At 38.1% G+C, this 16,880-nt stretch overlaps 1 protein-coding gene across 1 annotated transcript in view; it reads right to left on the bottom strand.

The window, feature by feature from the left end:
- The window catches only part of DNAH5 (dynein axonemal heavy chain 5), a 255,165-nt gene that overhangs the window by 80,338 nt on the left and 157,947 nt on the right, over positions 1 to 16,880 (bottom strand). Inside the window, 5 exon segments of the mRNA XM_047799614.1 lie at positions 402 to 669; positions 1,173 to 1,326; positions 4,615 to 4,745; positions 10,074 to 10,246; positions 15,726 to 15,924. Coding sequence (XP_047655570.1) covers positions 402 to 669; positions 1,173 to 1,326; positions 4,615 to 4,745; positions 10,074 to 10,246; positions 15,726 to 15,924 — 925 coding nt within the window.

Genomic DNA, 16,880 nt, shown 5'->3' with positions numbered 1-16,880 from the left:
CACTCTGAGGTCGACCAACTCACTTAAAAACACACAGATGCTATGAAAGAGATTAAACCTTCTGTGCCCTCCTGTGAGGTCCTAGAACCTGGCTGGGGATCAAATGAGACAAAGCTTTCAACAACGCTGAAAACACTAGAATCACTGTAATTTAATCCAAGGGGGTACAGAGGAAACATCTTATTTGCTGATAATCACGCTCTGTGAAAAAAAAAAAAAATAGCTGCCAAATGAGAAAGAGAACAGTCTTGCAAAAATCCTCAAACACTGGACAAAGTGACTTCTGGCTCAATCCAATAGAGAAAAACGAACAGCACAGAATATAAATAAATAAATGCACACACACACACACATACACACTAAACCAGAAACTCTGACATAAAAATGTCCACCACACTCACCAGCAACTAAGGCATCCTTAGGCCATCGGCTGAACCAGTCAATAGTGCATCCTGAAATAAGGGCGGGGAATTTCAAAGCTCGATTTCGAAATTTCTCCCCCACCGGTGAAAAGCAGAGCACGATGTGAAGGTTCTGCCGGACCCGACTCATGAAGTAGTCATACAGGTTCTCACTGGTAGGAGGGCGCCTGGGGTATTCCTTTTTCATGACTGATGTGAGATCGCTATTAATTTCATCAATTTCATCACGAGCGAATAGGTTGGAGACCTTTGAAAAAAGTACAGATATGCAAACTCAGTATAGACATATGAACACAGATCAAAACATACAGTTTAATTGCATAATGTCATTCCTTCATTTATGTCCTTGTAGCCACCTTTAGAAAATCAACCAAAAGCCCTCAAGATGAGATACATCATGTTTTAAAATACACAAACGATTCTATTATTAGCTGAAAAGTTATAGCCCTTTAAGGGAATAAATGGACATATCAAAAATCCAACTGGCTTTCCTTACAACCTGCTTCTTCTGTTTTTCCATTTCTCACTTGGAACTTTCATTAACGTTTTCAATACATAGCTCCACATTTGAATTGGGAGTCTTATTCTTCAAAAACCCCACAGAAAAATAGCCATTCTTCATACAGATCACCTAATCCCTAATAATAGGACCTATTCAGAACTTTAATGGAAGGAAATACAGAGAGCTCTAACATTGGAGGGAATCTGAAAAGGTAAAAATAAAGAAAGAAAGAGTAAATGACCTCCTACCTCACCCGATGATAAAACATTATTCATATATTCCAAAAACGACTCATCTTTAATCTCATTGTCTGTGAAAATAAAAGTGACTCCTTTGCCTTGCTGACCAGCTGTTCTATACAAAGTTTTTAGGTCCTCCATCAGATTTGATGTGTTGTAGGATCTAAAGAAATATTGTCATTGAGTCATTAGCTAAAATATTTTAATGGGAAGGAAAGACGCATATAGCAGTGCTTTATGCCATTTGGTTAACCAAAAAGTGCTGATATTGTGCCATCATATTAGATATTTTATTTTATGTCAATGTTACTGGTTTGTTATATTTATTTGTAAAAATGAAAATAATTTTTAAAGCTCCACACTTTATAAGACATTATATTTTTACATACACACACACACACACATCTCAAGTGAAAATTCAACCTGAAACAGAAGTATAATTTTTACCACAACTAAATGCCATCAGAATGTGTACACATGTTTCATTTTGGAAGCAGTTGATGGTAAAGATAATGAAAAAGCAAAAAAAGCCAAAGCGGAATATTTACTAAGCACCCATCTACAATTGATATTTTAGAAGGTGCCTCCTAAATTGAATTAAACTGAACTAAGTCATTTCAAGTCTTCATTACATTGTGGTGAGAGAGAAACCCTACTGGAAATGAGGCCCCTCTCACCTCAAGCATAACTGTTTTAATCACATCTTTGAATCTCAAGGGGTAGAGTTTTCTGAGCTGTCAGTACAGTGTTGTAGAGTTGCTAGAAACATTATTAAATATCTCACTCTAAATCTTTCATGTCCAAAGCATCCTGTGGTGGAAGTCACCTTGCAATCATGAAATATTACAGAGGTCCCAATATAGGGCAGACTGTTATGGCTAAAAGTGAAAATTAAAATATTCCAATCCTGGAAACTCAGGCTCGCTAAATTATTACTTGAATTAAACGAACTTAGAGTTCAGAGCACAAAAGTAAGTGGCCTTCTGATTTTTTTTTTCTTGGCGGGGGGCGAGGGCCACAACTGCAGCATGCTGAAGTTCCAGGGCCAGGGATCAAACCCACACCACAACTGTGACAAAGCCACATAGGAACTTTAACCTGCTGTTCCACTGAGGGAACCCTGCCTTTTCATTTTTAAAAAGCTATCAAATATTTAACTTCTATATTCTGTGCTTTTTTTAACATATAAAATCTAAATCCTAGAACCAGAAATGCCACTACCATGCATCAATGTTTTAAGAAGACTTCTAGAGAAATGACATCTGAGAGATGAGAAAAATTTTCAAAGACATAGTTGAAAGAAAAAGAGAAGGAGGGAGGGAGGGAAGGAGGGAAAGAAAGAAAGGAAGAAAGGAAGGAAGGAAGGAAGAAAGAAAGAAGGAAAGAGGAAGGAAAGAAAGAAAGAAAGAAAGAAAGAAAGAAAGAAAGAAAGAAAGAAAGAAAGAAAGAAAGAAAGAAAGAAAGAAAGAAAGAAAGAAAGAAAGAAAGAAAGAGAAAGAAAGAGAGAGGGATTGGGAAAACTTTTAGCCCAGTCCCCTGCATCTCAAGGACCCCATTGCCTCAGATAACATCATCTGAGTCATCTAATACATGGCCATGCTTCCCAAAGGTGAGGCTCTTGCTTCCTGAGCCTTGACCACATGACTTTGCAAAGGCCAATGCAGCAGGATGGTCTCTGGGAGGTTATGCAAAGGCCGAGAAGGCCCTGACCCTCCTTTTCATCAGCGCTGGTGCATTCCCAGTATGACATGCAGAGGAACTAATTTATCCCAGAGAAAAAGAACTCATAAGATATGTTTTCTGAGGGAGCGTGGAATAGTGAAAGTCATGGCAGACCAGAAGCCAGAAATACTGTTGTCAATTCCCAAGTTTATCTGGGATTTTAGGCAAATCATAGCCTCTCTGAGCTTCAGCTATAAAATGGCCTATATATCTTACTAACTCACAGTCAAAAAACTCTTTTGAAGATCAAATTAGCGTGTGTATGTAAAAATGCTTTGAAAATGATAAGAATTTTATACACGTTAAGAACAAAAATCTCAGAGTTCAATCTCTTTCCTGAGCGGGTTATCTTTTAGATAACTCTGCTTCTAATCATAAACTAGAATGACTAAACACAAGGTAACTAGAATTCCTTCTCTTTTAGTACTTGAAAAAAAAAAAAAAATCAGCAAAAACTTTGGATTGATTTTTCCAGCAGAATCCAGTAATTTAGACCAAATAAAAGATGTAACAACAACTTGAGTATCTGGATCCCCAAATCCAACATTTAATCATTTTCAACCTTTGTCCCAGCAGGTGGCTATGGGCCTCCATTAATGAGGCAGATCAGTAGCATGTTTTGCCCTGTGGGGCCAAGCCAATGCTTGGTCAGTGCTCAGCAGATAAGCCTCTTGCTCTCACACCTAGAAATTAACTTCTAACAATTTTCAGTGCAATTAAAGTTCCAAAACTGGCTTTTCACCTTATCTCTCAGTTACTCCTGAACTTCTGTGTGGAATCTCTACATCACCTCTGCTTATCTCTACGAGTTTACTTTTTCTTTCTTTCTCTTTCTTTCTTTCTTTTTTAGGGCTACACCCACAACATATGGAATTTCCCAGGCTCTGGGTCAAATCAGAGCTGTAGCTGCGGGCCTACGCCACAGCCACAGTAGCACTGGATCCAAGCCACATCTGCGAACTGCACCACAACTCACAGCAAAGGTGGATCCTCAGCCCACTGAGCAAGGTCAGGGATCAAACCTTCATCCTCATGGATACTAGTGGGGTTCATTAATGGCTGAACCACAATGGGAACTCCCATATTCACTTCTCACCTCCTAATTCTCCTTGTGCTGCACACACATACCTGATAATAACTCTTCTGCGGTTCCCTCTCTTGATGAGAAGCAATGCCAACCACCCAGTTTTCCAAGCCAGAACCAGCTTCCAAAGTTGGAACCAAGTCTAAAGGTCTGCAGCTTCCCAAGGGTCTATGAAATCATCCCTCTTTCCTCCACTCTCACTGCTACCACTCGGGACACCACCATCTCTTGAAGAGATGCCAAGACAACTTTCATACCCTTCTGGCTTAGCTCCTTCCATCTGTTTTTGTACAAGCAAATCTGACATTCCTTCCCTGGTGGTGACTCATTAACAGTTTCCCATTGGTCCAGGATCAAGTCCAAATTCTTTATAACACCTCCAAAGGCCTCCATTTCTCTTCCATTCCCACTTCCCTCCTGACACTATACACCAACCATCTTTAACTGCTTCCAGGACCTCAAATGTAACTCCTAACCCACTAAGTGAGGCCAGGGATCAAACCTGCATCCTCATGGATGCTAGTCAGATTCCTTTCTGCCAAGCCACGACAAGAACTCTAGAATAATGCATTCTTAATTCCAAGTGGCCTCTAAGAACAGTTTATCAAAATCTATTTCAGGTTAATTAAAATGAAAGTGTGTTACCTAGTTAGAGTGATCTGGAAGGACGTGTAGCCAGCAATGAACGAAGCCAACCTTGTCAAGCTCTGCTTTCCAGATCCACCCACCCCAACCAGGAGGGCATTTCCCCGGGGAGTACGAATGACACGTGAGATCTAGAAGATGGAACAGAAAAAGCAGGTATCATTTAACATGTAAACATTCCACTTGTTGCCTATTTATTCAATACAGGTGTATCTCAGAGATAATGCAGGTTCAGTTCTATACCACCATAATGAAACAAATATTGCAATAAAGCAAATGACACAATTTTTTTTTATTTTCCCAGTACATATAAAAGTTATAGGAGATCCCGTCGTGGCTCAGTGGTTAACAAATCCGACTAAGAACCATGAGGTTGCGGGTTCAATCCCTGGCCTTGTTCAGTGGGTTAAGGATCCGGCATGGCCGTGAGCTGTGGCATAGGTCGCAGACGTTGCTCGGATCTGGCGTTGCTGTGGCTGTGGCGTAGGCCCGCGGCTACAGCTCTGATTCGACCCCTAGCCTGGGAACCTCCATATACCGTGGAAGTAGCCCAAGAAATGGCAAAGACAAAAAAAAAAAAAGTTATGTTTACACTATACTATTAATTGTGCAATAGCATTATGTCTAAAAAATAAATGTACATGCATTAATTAAAAAATATTTTATTGCTAAAAAATGCTAACCACCATCTGAGCATTACCATGCGTAATAATATTGAGTGATAATATTGTTGCCAGTGGAGGGTTTGAAACATTGTGAGAATTACCAAAAAACTGACACAGTGAAATGAAATGAGCAAATGCTGTTGGAAAAATGGCACCAACAGACTTGCTTTGTGCAGGATTACCACAAACCTTCAATTTGTAAAAACTGCAATATCTGCTAAATGCATTAAAGTGAAGTGCAATAAAATAAGAAGTGCCTATATAAGCATTTTGGAAGACAGCGGTGTCTAGGATCAAATTAGAAAGATAAACTGGATGGACTAATGAAGGCATTTCTGAAATGAAATAGTGTTTAAGTACTAGAGAGGGTGAGGAGTGGGCCTGTGCCTTTGGCAAACTAGAAGAAGGCCAGTACAGGAGTCAGCAGAGAGCCCAGACTATGGCTTTCTCTGGGTTTTCAAGAAGAGAAATAAAAGTGACTTTGAAGTTTCCTTTCAGTTTGCCCAAACTAATTCAGTAGGATAGAAAAGAGAACAGAAATTTCAAAACAATGTGTATCCTTAGAATAGAGAACACATAGTTGATTAAACTATCCCCATATCTGAAAACTAACATAATTTAAATTGAAGCCAGGAAAGTTTCCAAAATACAGCATAGATGGTAGAGTTTAAAAAGAAGGAAATAAGCAGAAACACTCTTATTATTTGGCAAAGCAGTAAGGTATCTACTAAGTGATTCTGGGTAGACCAGAAATCCACTCTATACCAGTCAGTGGCCCCAGACCATCCCAAGTCACCTTTGTGGTAAAAGTTCCATGTTTCTTTGGCTTACTGTTATTGAATGAACTGCTTTTGCCATCAGATCTCCAACCCCATGGGGAAGGAATTCACTGTAGAACTCTCCTGGATGCATTTTTCACCTTACGGGATAACTATCTTTCCTCTTAAGTTTGAGCCTGCAGCATTGCTGTAATGTCCACTTTTCTCTAGACTAAAGATCGAGAGTCATATGGGGGCTGAGAATGGATTACTTCACTGTGCCTGGTAGAAGCTTTCTGGCATAACCTGGGCTCTGCATTCTTGCAAGATTTTGTTAAATATCCTTTCTCAGGATTCCTTCTACTGGCATGGGGTATACTCTCTTCCTGTTGGGACTACTCTTGCTTTTGGACTTAGTGCGAGCCCTGGGAAGTGGAGACCATTTTCCTGGTGAACCTAAGAACCTGATCCACCAATCCTGGGAGGATGGGTAGATGATGCACCCTGTTCTTCCAGCCTCCCACTCACCCTCTCCAAGTGACTCTCCTAAGTTGTTGTAGACAGAGGAGGAGTGGTACTGGCAAGAATTCTTAGGATTTTGCCAGTGTCTGTTCACAAATTCTTTCCCTGGTATTGCTTCAAGAGGCATAGATAAGGCAAGTAAGAAGATACTGCAGGCCATCCTAGGATCTTCTGTGTCTTTCCTTAACATTGTTTAAATAACATGGCTTTTGTCATAACCACTTCCTTTAGCTAATGCTGGTGAATATATTAAGGCTTTGAATAATTGTTTTAGGTCAGGTATTGGAAACTTTCATCCCAACATCTTTTCCTGCAGCTGAATTTAGGTCTTATACTAAAAGCTTCCTTTCCCAGTTTCTAGCACATAATAAACCCTCAGTACATATTTGACGAATGAACATGTAAATACACAAACAGAAGACTTTAAAAGCAGACTCAAAAAACTCAGAGTCTACTTAAAAGCATAAATTATAAGAGAAAACACAGTGAAGTAAGAACTGTCAAATAGGGCTTTTTCATTCTATTATCCACAAATTGTGATATACATTGTTCAATTTCATTAGCAAATACTTTAAAAATTAACAATGCCCATCCTGTCTAGCAGGTGCTCACATTCTAGCAGAGGAGAGGGACCTAGTAATAATGCACCATGGTAAGTGCTGAAGTGGACAGGACAATGGCAACTGGAGGAAAGAATGCAAAGGGAACGACACTGCTTGTGAAGGTAAGTCTCAAGTGTGGGGCTGGCATTTGATCTAGATCTTAAACAATAACCAGAAGTTTATCAAGCAAAGAAGGTGGCACAGTAGGCAGGGGTTAGGCTAAATTTTAAGGGTGAATGGTATGCACAAAGTCTCAGAATCAGCAAAAGGCCTGAGGGGTCTTCACAAGGGTGGGAAATATCAAGAGATGGAAATATCAGAAGATAAGGTGCAAAGGGTTGTTTAGGGCCATATTGGGGACTTGATTAAATTCCAAACCTATTAATCAAGCATCACAAATGTGCCTGTTTCAGCAACACCCCATCATATGAAAACCAAGGGGAATAAGTTGGGTGCCTGCCCTCACAGAGCTTAGAGCTTAGGTCTGGTAGAGCAGACAAATAGATAAATTCTATGCAACACCTGCTGGGAATGCAGTATTGATGGGGTGCTCTGGAATCAGGATGTGTTGAAACATAAGCAACTGATTCTGGATTATATCCTAAGCAGAGCACCACCTACAAGGGGTAGAGTGGTAGGTAGGAGTTAGATTATGAAAAACTATAGACACCATGATTTGAACTTTAACCAAAGAGACAAAAGAGATATTACAGAGATATTCTTGGTTTTAAAAGAAGATCAAGGAGTTCCCATCATAGCTCAGCAGTAACAAACCCGACTAGTATCCATGAGGATGCAGGTGGGTTAAGGATCCAGTGTTGCCGTGAGCTGTGGTATAGATATGGCTCAGATTTCACATTACTGTGGCTGTGGCATAGGCTGGCAGCTGCAGCTGTGATTCGACCCCTAGCCTGGGAACTTCCACATGTTGCAGATGCAGCCCTAAAAAACAAACAAAAAACAAAAAAAAAAAAAAAGAAAATCATTATTTTAATTAAGAAAGGAACTAAAAAATATGCTTGGTCTGGTATCACATCCTGTTTTGCTGCAATCCTGTCTCTTGGCTTCAATCATGTCTTATAACTAGGTCACATATTTCAAGGATCACACCTAACATGACACAGAGCTTGGATAGAACTGTACACAGTAAGCAAGAGTGTAGAAGAGAGGGCTGGCCTGGAAGATAGTGAGGAATGTAACATTTCAGCTCAAAGTCTCCAGTCACAGATTCTCCGGCCAATCCCAGAGCAGGCACGCCAGAGGCTGTGAGTGAGGAAGAATACAGTCAAGCACCTGTGCTGAGGCACATGTGCCTCGAAATGTCATGCCCGAACAAAGTGAAGAAACACTCATAGCTCATCATCATCTGTGCTGCAAAACCCATAAAAAAAGACAGCTCTAGCAAACCTCCTCCAGCACAAGACTTCTATAGATGACCTCATTTCAATTTAAGCTGTCATGAAATCCCAAAGCCAGATTTTGTCTCCAATAGACATGTAATTATGAAGTCGCCTTTGATATTATATTTCTAGAAAATGTCATTCTTTTGGTCTTCTTCCTTTTAATCATTAAATATGACAGTATCTCTATTCTTCCTGAAATGCTTAACTATAAATTAGAACTAATTTCAAAATGTTACTTATACTTGACTTTGGAAGAACATCTGTGCTCATAATTCAGTAGAGATGTCTCATTCTGAGACTTCAGAATTTTCAAGCTGAGGATCTTCATTCCAGAACACATTCTCTGTCTTCCTCCTTTACTGCAACTTAGTCCAGCCTTGTGGAAATGCTTTCCTCACACTCTTCATCTTTCAGAGGAAGGGCTGACTAGATAACCTCTAAAACCCCCTCCACTTCTAAGATTCCATAACTATTAGAGGTGACAATGTGTAATTACAAGATTGTTCCTCATCGTTAAACTTAAGCAATGGAAGACAGCCCTGAATTGTCTTCTTCATCTTTAAAAGATGTGGTCTGAAAAAATAATTGACATGAACAAAGTGAGAACATCAACAACCCGGATTTTAAACAGCATTATCTTCAGCCATTGATTAATCAGGTCACAAAAGTTATCAAGTAAATAAAATATTTTTACTTCCAACATTTGGGGATCAACTCTCCCATGAATGGAAACTGTAATGACACGAAAAAGTAGAAAAGAAATGGTACTTTCTGGTAGATTTCATTAAAACAGAATTTTCATCCCAGCTCAAAGTCAAATGCTTATGCACCATTTTAAATTATTATTTCCATTTGTGGTAAAATACACATAAATTTACTTCTTAACCATTTTAAGTGTATACTCCAATGGCATTAAGTACATTCACACTGTTGGGCAATCAATTTATAAAACTCCTTTTTCATCTTGCAAAACTGAAACTGTGTCCTTTAAACAGTACCTCACCATCCTCCCCTCTCCCCAGACTCTGGCAATCACCATTCTGCTTTCTGTCTCTATGAATTTACTGCTCTAGGTACCTCATAAAAGGAGAATCATACAGTATTTGTGTTTTTGTAACTGGCTCATTTCACTTAGCATAATGTCCTCAAAGCTAATGCACTATATTTTATAGCTATCCTTTGCATGATACAAAAAAAAAGCAGACTTTGTGCCTGTGCTTTGAACTCAGATGGCAACCACATTCCTTCAATGTAATGAAAACATTGAGCTGGAAGGTGAATGGCAACACTGAATAAAATTATCACATCACACATTTGACGTACATACACATGTACGTCTAATTTTAAACCCAAAGGTGTGACATGTTTCATTCATTTTAGAAACTAAATTGAGGTATAAGAATGAGTTTATTTTTAAAGTGAATTTTCTCTTAGGAGATGAAAATGAAAGAGAAGGGAAGAAGGCGATTCTGTAACTTTGGGGAGATACTACTGGACATGGCCACTGACCTTGACTAAGTGAAGCATTGCATCTGCGAAGAACACCAAATCCATGCCCACACCTCGGATGCTCTCATTATAGAGCTGAAGGAACATGTTTAAACGCTCCTTTAGGTGATCAAAAGATTCAACTGGCTCATAAATTTTTGGCAAATCAGCATCAGCTTCCTCAGATGTTTCACCTGGGGTTGAGGAAGAAGAATCAATTAAGTTTCTCCAAATCACTGGACTTTACCACACACTTCAACCTAAATTAATACACTCAGATCTACAATTTTGCACTGAATAATACTGACTTTTATCCAAATGTCAGAGTATATTTTTCAGGAAAGAAAGAAAGCAAACAATAGTAAACAGCCTTAGAATTTTTGTGATCATATGCAGTCTTAATTCTTTCATGTCTAGAAACGGTCAATTTCAAAGAATGTCATATACACTGTGTTGAATTTGAATCCCTAACAGACCATTGGCAGACCAAGTGTCTTCCCAGAGATATTCACTTAACAGTCAAAGTGAAGATGGAAAAACCAGGAATTTAATGTCAAGATCAGGAAGAGAGATTGAGAATTAAAGGATTTTTTAATAAGAATAAAAAGAAAAAGGTCATTGCATTTGCTTAGGAAATTTTTATTTTTATTTTTTTCTAATAAACCAGTTTATTTTTAGAATCAGGGCAATCAAGAGGAGAATGAACCCAAAGTATATTATCTTTGAAACACAAAATGATACAATGTAGCCCAAATCCATCCAGGCTTTTAAGGTATAAATAAGCAATAGAATGTAAGGTACAGATATTTTTGGTTCCATTTATTAGAAAATATTTTGAATACATATTATTGAGCTGCTGTTTTCTCTGTGGCCCTCTCTTTTAAAAAGAATTCATTCTATTATTTTTGTTTTTCCATAATTTATTTTTCCATGATAATAACTTTTAACAATTTTATATAGCGTGTTTTCAACCGTAAAGAGTGTATCTCTGAAAAGTTGGAAGTATAGTCACAGTCCTAATGAAAAACTGAGTTATTATTTTGAATGCCATTTGATCCGTTTGCAGGCACTCAGAACAATTTAGACTTCATTCATTTAGTCTTCTCATGCAGGGCCGACACCACGTTATTATCCAACACAGAGGTCTTTTACAAATCCAAAAATAAGTCCTGACTTGGTGAATAACTGACTCCTATCACATATTTTCAAAAACTGAAAGGTAATTACACTCACATGGTTGACACATGCTATATAGTACCTCCCTGAAAATGATACCAGTTTAATGGACATTTTATTTCTTCTTAAAAAAATTTTTAGTTATTTCCCCAATACAATTTTTTTCCTACTATACAGCATGGTGACCCAGTTACCCATACATGTACACATTCTATTTTTGCACATTATCATGCTCCATCATAAGTGACTAGATATATTTCCCAGTGCTTCACAGAAGGATCCCATTGCTCATCCATTCCAAAAGCAATAGTTTGCAGCTATCAACCCCAAATTCCCAGTCCATCCCACTCCCTCCCTCTCTCCCTAGGCAACCACAAGTCTATTCTCCAAATCCATGATTTTCTTTTCTGTGGAAAGGTTCCTTTGTGCCATATATTAGATTCCTGATATAAGTGATATCACATGGTATTTGTCTTTCCCTTTCTCACTTACTTCACTCAGTATGAGAGTCTCTAGTTCCATCCAGGTTGCTGCAAATGGCATTATTTTGTTGTTTGTTATGGCTGAGTAGTATTCCATTGTGTATATATACCACATGTTCCTAATCCAATCATCTGTCAATGGACATTTGAGTTGTTTCCATGTCTTGGCTATTGTGAATACTGCTGCAATGAACATGCGGGTGCATGTGTCTCTTTTAAGTAGAGTTTTGTCCGGATATGTGCCCAAGAGTGGGGTTGCTGGGTCATATGTTCCATGTACAGTTTTCTAAGGTACCTCCATACTGTTCTCCATAGTGGTTGTACCAGTTTACATTCCCACCAACAATGCAGGAGGGTTCCCTTTTCTCCACACCCCCTCCTACATTTGCTATTTGTGGACTTATTAATGATGGCCATTTTGACTGGTGTGAGGTGGTATCTCATGGTAGTTTTGATTTGCATTTTTCTAATAACCAGGGATGTTGAGCATTTTTTCATGTGCTTGTTGGCCATTTGTATATCTTCCTTGGAGAACAGTCTATTCAGGTCTTTTGCCCATTTTTCCATCGGGTTGTTGGCTTTTTTGCTGTTGAGGTGTATAAGTTGCTTGCACATTTTAGAGATTAAGCCCTTGTCAGTTGTATCATTTGAAACTCTTTTCTCCCATTCTGCAAGTTGACTTTTTGTTTTCTTTTTGGTTTCCTTTGCTGTGCAAAAGCTTTTGAGTTTGGTTAGATCCCACTGGTTTATTTTTGCTTTCATTTCTGTTGTTTTGGGAGACTGACCTGAGAAAACATTTATAAGGTGGATGTCAGAGAATGTTTTTCCTATGTTTTCTTCTAGGAGTTTGATGAAGACACCCTTATAGCTAAGTCTTTAAGCAATTTTGAGTTCATTTTTGTACATGGTGTGAGGGTATGTTCTAGTTTCATTGATTTGCATGCAGCTGTCTGGGTTTCCCTGCAATACTTGCTGGAAAGACTGTCTTTTTCCCATTTTATGTTCTTGCCTCCTTTCTCAAGAATTAATTGACCATAGGGTTTATTTCTGGGTTCTCTATTCTGTTCCATTGGTCTGTATGTCTATTTTGATACCAGTATCACACTATCCTGATGACTGTGGCTTTGTAATATTGCCTGAAGTGTGGGGGAGTTATGCCTCCCACTTGGTTTTTGTTCCTCAGAATTGCTTTGGCAATTTTTTGTGGTTCCATATAAATTTTTGAATTGTTTGTTCTAGTTCTGTGGTTCCATATAAATTTTTGGATTGTTTGTTCTAGTTCTGTGAGAAATGTCATGGGTAGTTTGATAAGGACTGAATTGAATCTGTAGATTGCTTTGGGTAGTATGGCCATTTTTACAATATTAATTCTTCCAACCCAGGAGCATAGAGTATCTTTCCATTTCTTTGAATCCTCTTTAATTTCCTTGATTAATGTTTTATAGTTCCTAGCATATAAGTCTTTTACTTCCTTGGCCAGGTGTATTCCAAGGTATTTGATTTTGGAGGGGATGCAATTTTAAAAGGAAATTTTTATGATTCAGGAATTTGGAGTTGGGGTGAAAACAGAAATGAATTGGGGGACATGTAGGTGGAGGGTTGAGAGAAAATAGGAAAAAAAAGATTTCATTAATAAACAAACACTGAATTATTTCACTGGGAAAAGTACTAAATTTAACAAATTTTGCTCAGTAGGTCAAGGATCTGTCATTGCCATGAACTGTGGTGTATGTTGCAGAAGAGGCTTGGATATGATGTTGCTGTGGCTGTGGTATAGGCTGGCAGCTGCATCTCCAATTTGACCTCTAGCCTGGGAACCTCCACATGCCATGGCGCAGCCCTAAAAATAAATAAATAAATAAAATCAACAATTTTTTCAAATTAGAAACACAACATACCAATTTAATGCTTTTCCAACTTTCCCTTTAAAGCATAATGCCAAATACAAAGCTAAATTGGACATATATAAATTCACTATCAGTTAACATCAGTAACAGGGGAAAAAGTGAAGCATTAGTTGAACACACTAATAACAACTTAGAAATTCACTGAGTACTAGAAAAAGAGTGAATCTTCCAAGTCTAATAGTCCATAATTACTTTTAATTGAGCCTGTTCTAATATAAAGTATATTAACCTTTTCATGATAAAGCAAGGAAACTCATTTAATATAATTCTTAAAACTGGCCTATCTGCAAAGCTCTCACTAACTGAATCTCAATAGTCACTTCATTGCTTCAGTTCAACTTTTAAGAAACAAAATGCTTTGAAGTCACAAAGGGTTCTGTTTGCCTCTAGACTCCTTCACCCCATCCCACCCAACTTCCAGCCTCCACCCGACCCAAAATGTTGCAGTTGTGCTTTGCTTTTTGAAAAACATAATGTAATTACTTATCCTTCTGAATTAAAGGGGAAAAATACATAAATTCTAATTAGCTTGTAAATGCTTTTACCTTTACACAGTTTTTGGATATGTGTGACCTGATTTAAAATAAAATGTGTCAGTTTCTTTCTGTGGAAGGAGCATTCTAACCACACGGCCAGGGATAGACCTGCTTTTGCAACTATCCCTCAGAAACCTAACAGATCATATACACCTTTATCATATTGGTAAGGGGCTGCCTGGTCACCTTCAGTCATTTAGAGGATACAAATAACATGGGTTTAAACACACCTTTTTAAATATGAAAAATTTAAATGAACTTAAAATGCATTCTCAGTATTAGAAGAAGTTTATAAATGAAAAAAAAATATTCTACTTAAGCTCAGTTATTTCTGAGGGAAAAGATAATTGAAGCACTACCTCTTTTCACCAGAAAAGTCATTTTTCTCAATTTTTCATAGAGCCATAACCACAAAATCTTGCCTCCACACCACCCACCTCTTTCTATTATATTCAATGGCCCTCTCAGATAATTTGAGGATTTCCTTTTTATTATCAACACCTGGAAATACTACAGTAATAATCATTGCAGTTTTGCTACCTTTCATTTGGCAGTGAGTATGAGCCACAGGCAGCCCCAGCCATCCACAGATAGCATTTCATTTATTCCCCACAGTGCCCCATGATGCATATATTAATATTTCCATTTTTATTGAGGTATAGTCAATTTATACAATGTTCTGCTAATTTCTTCTATATGGCAAAATGATTCAGTTATACATATATTATATGCATTCTTTTTTTGGTATTCTTTTCCATTATAGTTTAACACAGTGTATTGAATATAGTTTCCTATGCTATACAGTAGAACCTTCTTGTTAATCCATCCTATACGTAATAGTTTGCCTATGTTGAACCCAACGCCCAACTCCATCCCTCCCCCAACCCTTTCCCCCTTGGCCACCACCAGTCTGTTCTCTATGTCCATGGATCTGGTTCTGTTTGGTAGGTAGGTTCACTGTGCCATTTAGATTTCACATATAAGTGATATCAATATTTCCATTTTTATAAAAGAGGAGAATCAGGTTGAAGAAAGTTCAGAGACCTGCCCAGTTAATGTATAGGGAGACCCCTTCCTCAAGTCCACCTGTGTGGCTTATGCATCATTGTCCTCCCCCTCCTGTCTCCCAAATCTAACATAATGTCCAAGACTGATAGGCATAAAAATGATTCATCTTTGGAGTTCCCGTTGTGGCACAGCGGTTAACGAATCCAACTAGGAACCATGAGGTTGCGGATTCGTTCCCTGGCCTTAATCAGTGGGTTAAGGATCTGTCTTTGCCATGAGCTGTGGTGTGGGTCACAGACACAGCTCATATCCCGCATTGCTGTAGCTCTGGCATAGGCCGGTGGCTACAGCTCCGATTAGAGCAAAAAAAAAAAAAAAAAAAAAAGATTCATCTTTGAACTTCATGGGTCCCTTTATTCATTCATTCTGTATTTATTGAGCACCTCTTGTGTCCCAGGCTGGTTTCAGTACAACTTACTAGATAAAAATTCAACACTCCTGAACTGAACCTTCTGTCTTCAGAGACCCCTTTAGGGAGTTTCAAATTCTGCTTTCAGAGTTTACCTGTAGCTTCTGGTGCATCCCTCAAGAAATCCACAAAATAAATGTCACTTCCGCAATCCACCAAGAGTTTTTTCTCTTCACCAAACTCCTCCTCCACCAAGCTTACTAAAGCCTTATCAAACCAGGTCACATCATCAGATGCTGTGAAACGATCAGCGATAACACGTTTACACTCATGCTTCCACAGTCTTAACAGTTCCTGTAAAAGGCAAGATGACAATGAGTCATTAATTCCCTTTATGCCAGAGTTTGGAATCCAAGTGGATGATACTATAGAGCACCATCTTCCCAGACTTAACATGCTACATTATAAAAAGTTAAGGTTAACATTACTGGTTTCCTTTCAATATGAACAATAGGTTTGGGAGCCCATTAGAAAAAAATCTAGGCTAATGGTTTTCGTTCAGCATGTTATCACCAAAAAAAAAAAAAAGGACAATTTTGGTTGCCAAAATGACCTGGGGGACATTACTGGCATTTGTACAGGGAATGAAGGGATACAAAATACATGTTTCACAGTCTGAGTATACAAGAAATCATCCATGAATACAACTGTCCTATTAAAAATAAATACATAAAAAGTTAAAATATACTTCATTCCAAATTGATCTCATTCAAGTATATTAAATAGAAAATAGTGTCTATTCATGTTCAGTCTCTAAATTAAAACAAAAACATCTCTAGACAGAATACCGTGATCAACCCTAATATTCTATGTAAAAATCTTATGTTTGTGATCAATTAGTCTGAATAAGACACCTGAATTCATGTGGCATAATATAAATGTAGCATATAAACAACTCTCGCATATGAAACTGAGATCATTGCAAAGATATATTTACTTAACACAACATGAAGGAAATGTATGGCAAAAATATGGAATTTAGGCACAAAGCAATCATCTAATCTAAATAATCCAGGGCCCAAAGTTAACTGGAAGTTGATCGAATTAATTGCTCAATGTACCTGTTCCTATAGCAAGAACAGCAAATGTTTGTCTAAGCTCATTATTTGCTATGAAAGACTGGTGGAAGTTTCCTAACTTGACAATGTTTTGCAAGTTAGAAGGTTTTAAAGCCATTACATTACTGAAGATAAATTGCTACTTGGTTGCCAGAAAATAAAAGTTTTGTAAAATACCTATAGTGATTCAGT

This window comes from Phacochoerus africanus, chromosome 1 (genome assembly GCF_016906955.1).
Source record: "Phacochoerus africanus isolate WHEZ1 chromosome 1, ROS_Pafr_v1, whole genome shotgun sequence".
Taxonomy (NCBI): domain Eukaryota; kingdom Metazoa; phylum Chordata; class Mammalia; order Artiodactyla; family Suidae; genus Phacochoerus; species Phacochoerus africanus.
Note: the sequence above shows the minus strand (reverse complement) of the source record. Positions and strands in the feature narration are given on the sequence as shown.